Source organism: Otolemur garnettii, unplaced genomic scaffold, assembly GCF_000181295.1.
Source record: "Otolemur garnettii isolate 467f Iridium unplaced genomic scaffold, OtoGar3 scaffold00355, whole genome shotgun sequence".
Taxonomy (NCBI): domain Eukaryota; kingdom Metazoa; phylum Chordata; class Mammalia; order Primates; family Galagidae; genus Otolemur; species Otolemur garnettii.
This window is the reverse complement of record NW_003852750.1, coordinates 165,307-169,045: the sequence shown is the minus strand read 5'-3', so window position 1 is coordinate 169,045 and position 3,739 is coordinate 165,307. Positions and strand designations below refer to the sequence as shown.

The following is a 3,739-nucleotide window of genomic DNA, read 5'->3' as shown; positions in this document are numbered from 1 at the left end:
AAAAAAAAAAAAAAAAAGGAAAGGAAGAAATGTATCTATAATAATTATCAGGTTTTTTATTTTAGATATGAGATCCAGAGGGAATACAAGGTTTATATATCTTTAAATTGTGTTTCGAGTATTTATTGATTACTCTCCTATTCCATTTATAAACTGATTAGCAGTTTTCTTGCATCTTCTTTTCTGACACGTACAAAACATATGCATTCATTTGGGAAAAACAGACAATCAAGAAAAAATAAATTAAAGAGTACCAATAACTATACTACATAGAAATAACACATTCTGATTTTAATATATATATATTTCACATGTATTATATTTTATATGTAGTGTAAATATGCATGCTTTTAAATGAGATAATATATCTATAGACTGATTTTTTTAATTGCTTTATTAACATTACAATATGTGATAAACATGTTTTCATGCAAGTTGATGAAACTCCCCCATTGACGAAGGGACTTACAGCCTGGGTGAAAATGGTATCTCTAATCAGAAAATGACAGAAGAACATCAGAAGGTTCAGACTAAAGGTATATCAGGAAAATGCAAGTTTGCAAAGCAGAGAGGGTTTATAGTTATTAATCTCAAAATTCAAGGCATAAGGCAAAACTCATCATGATGATCATGGTGAGGGGGGTCCCCTATAAGAATGCGCAGACTGTATCTCAACTGAAGCTCCCTAATTTTCCTCCTTAGCTCTCTCATCTCCTCCATGAACCGTTCCATATCATCTGCATCTCCATCTATCAAATCAATGTTATCAGCAAGCCTATTAGGCGCATCCTCTCCAAATTCCTGTGCTGGTGGAACCCGATCCCTTCTAACATTTCCTCCATGCTCCTGGCCTTCACCTTCTAAAGGACGAGCTTCTTCTTCATTCTTCACTGGGGCTGGCTCCTCAACTTTGTTTTCCTGGGGGACTTTTTCCATGTTGAGTTTTATGTTCCTGTCTCTTCTTCCTGAGAGATAAAAAGCAAGAAGAGGGACTGAATGTTTGATAACAGGATTCGGAGTTGCATGTGGCAAAGGTTTTCCTACTGAGAAAATTTTATTCTCCCTCTAGGGGCTCCCCATCCCAGACTTGCCCCAAAGCCCACCATTTTCCCTGAAAATCCTTTCCCAGGCTACTCCCTCCCACACACACAAAAATGTAGGCCAGGTGGTAGGCCAGGCAGAGGTTGAGAGATCAGGCTGGGGATAAGGGATCCTGATCAGCCCTTCAGGGGCGCCCTACACCTCGCCCTTCTACTCCCTTCTTCCCTCACCAGCCACAGGCTCCCGTATTTTTCAGACTTTGCAAGGTTTCTCCTGCACTTAACTCGGGCAGGGAGGGCTGTGGGTCCCCTAGATTCTGTTCTAATTCCTGATACTCCTACACCAGAGAGCCTTAAGGAACCTCCTACCTGCACGTATCAGAGGCAGTCTTTCTCTTTTAGCCTTGAAATCTGCTGCGCCAACGCACTTAAAACCTGCAGAAAAAAATCGGGAAAGGCCAGGACTGATCACTTGATGAAAGGTCTGATACTGGGGGTGCCAGGTTCGTTACTGATTTAGGCTCTCCTAGTCAAGTGTTCCATCTTGTTTTCTGGCTTCTTTTCCTGCTTGTGACAGGCTACTTCACCTTCCAGAAATACGCATTGTTATCAAAGATAATTATTTCCAGACCATTTTATCGTCTTCTTTAGGTCCTCTATCTCCACTGTCTCCTCCTACTTACCTATTTACTACTCCACCTAATTACCATTTCTTGACCTCAGATGTACAAATTGCGGGGTAGGGGAGTTAGAAGATCTTGCTGGGTGGAGACATGGTTTGTTTACAAAGAATTTCAATTTGGGTATCCACCAGGCCCCGGTGAAACTCACTGTCCTCTTTCTAGCCCACCATTTTATGCATCAAGATGGACGATGGGTGAAAAGGTGTGTGGGCACTGCAAATTAGGACCCGCCGTGATGTCAGCACTTTGTCATTTTTACCCCAGGGTCCACAAGCTGCGCCCACGCTTTCACCGACCTACAGGGACCAGAAACCCTTTCTCGCTCCCTACTTCTATCGCTCAGTCAGAATCTTGCCTGCGTAACCGCTGCAGTAAGAACCTGTTTCCGAGACCTAAGACCTTTCCCTGTACTCCGCAGCGCTTCCTCTCCTTGGGTCCCACAGCCCACCATTTCCCGCTCCAAAGAGACGGAAGGTGAAGAAAAGATACAAGAAACCTAGGCCTAAACCCATGGCAGGGTTCGCCCTCCCCATCGCCAAGTCAGCAGCTACACCCACTCCCGCCGCTGCAAGGATCAGGCCTTTTCCTCGTTGTCCCCTCCCCCAGCCCGACTCCTTCAGATATCGCCCAATCGCCCGCTTCTTCGGAGACTCCAACTGGTACTTATTCACAACCCCGTCCCCTTTTGAGATTCTCCCCCATGCTCTCCGTTTCTTGCACCTAAAGGATGGGTATCAGGGAAGGAGGGGTTTACCAGGCTTGTAATCCAAACTTGTAGCTGCTCTAGTCTTTGCCCTCTGCCATCCCCACCCTAGTCAGGTCCAACCAACCTGCCACGGATAGAAGTCAGCTTCTACTATTTACCTCTTTTTCCCGATGTCTCTCCGGCCTTCAGGGCAATAATGAGCCGGCGCACCGCCTCCAGTGACCGCCAGACCGCAACCAGGAGAGACTAATCTATTAGTCCTCCCCGGGCCTAGTAAGGGCACGTCACTGTGAGCTCAGATTCCTAATTAGCATTCATACCTGCAGTGCGGCAATTGGTTGGGAGCGATAGCATGGGCGGGGCCCCTTTTCTTCTTGTTCTGCCTTATCCACCTCTATCACAGGCTACTGTCCGCGTCTCTATTTTTTTCTTAATTAGGAACCCCCCAAACCAAAAGGTTCACATAATACTTTATAGTTTGTATTTGTCTTTTCTTGGGTTTTGCTGGAGCTTTTAAAAGAGTACTTCTGTAATCCTAAACGCCCATTTCCCTCCTTTTCACTTGCCGGCAAGTAGACCCCGGAATTTACCCTAAAAGTCTTGTGGATCTTTTTCCAGTTTAGAACCTGGGAGGGGGGTGAGGAGCACTAGGCTGGGAAGTCTAAAAAATAGGTAAGAGGGAGCATTAAATTTTTTTTCATCTTTTCTTTCTTTCTTTCTTTCTTTATTTCTTTCTTTCTTTTGGGGGGGAGCAGGGAGAGGTGGAGAGGTGAGGGTTATTTTCATTTTCTTCGTCAGCATATACTCATTTTGGATGTTATAACTAGACAATATGATTATTTAATTAAAAAATAAGATTCGAGTTGTAAAAACATGGCAGCCTTTCTCTGCTGCTGAATCATATTCTACGTATAGACCCTCCTGACAGCATGCCCTTGGCCTCTTTAAGCACGTTGAAATATAAACCTAAGTTGATTATTCCCCTTGGGAAAGGTCTCTACTTATGTGTAGGTATGTGCACTGAGTCTAATAATTTGCTGGTGGATTTTCAGATCTTGAGAGCCTGTAATAAACTGATGTTCTCCTCTAATTGTATTAGTGTAACTTCACCTTACAATAACACTACAGCTTCACCTCTAAAGTGAAGAAAACCAGTGAAGTCTTCCAACAATTGAGAACAATAATTTGGGGACGCTACCGTGACAGAAAAAAATATTGTGAAGCTACAGTATTAAAATGCTGTTGTACCAGAATAAATACAGAACAAATGAACCAGAAGATAAAGCCAATTGTCAAATCCAAATATGGAT

General features: G+C 43.5%; 1 protein-coding gene across 1 annotated transcript; it reads right to left on the bottom strand.

The window, feature by feature from the left end:
- Positions 1-371: 371 nt before the first annotated feature.
- BEX5 (brain expressed X-linked 5) lies at positions 372-2,643 on the bottom strand. Its single transcript, XM_003803600.3, has 3 exons — positions 2,588-2,643; positions 1,410-1,475; positions 372-965 (listed from the first exon to the last, which is right to left on the bottom strand). The coding sequence occupies exon 3, from the start codon at positions 934-936 to the stop codon at positions 598-600; it is 339 nt and encodes a 112-aa protein (XP_003803648.1). The 5' UTR covers positions 937-965; positions 1,410-1,475; positions 2,588-2,643; the 3' UTR covers positions 372-597.
- Between the last annotated feature and the right edge of the window lie 1,096 nt (positions 2,644-3,739).

Bases quoted from the DNA above. Each gene is read 5' to 3' on its own strand.
- BEX5 (XM_003803600.3), bottom strand. From the start codon at position 936: ATGGAAAAAGTCCCCCAGGAAAACAAAGTTGAGGAGCCAGCCCCAGTG.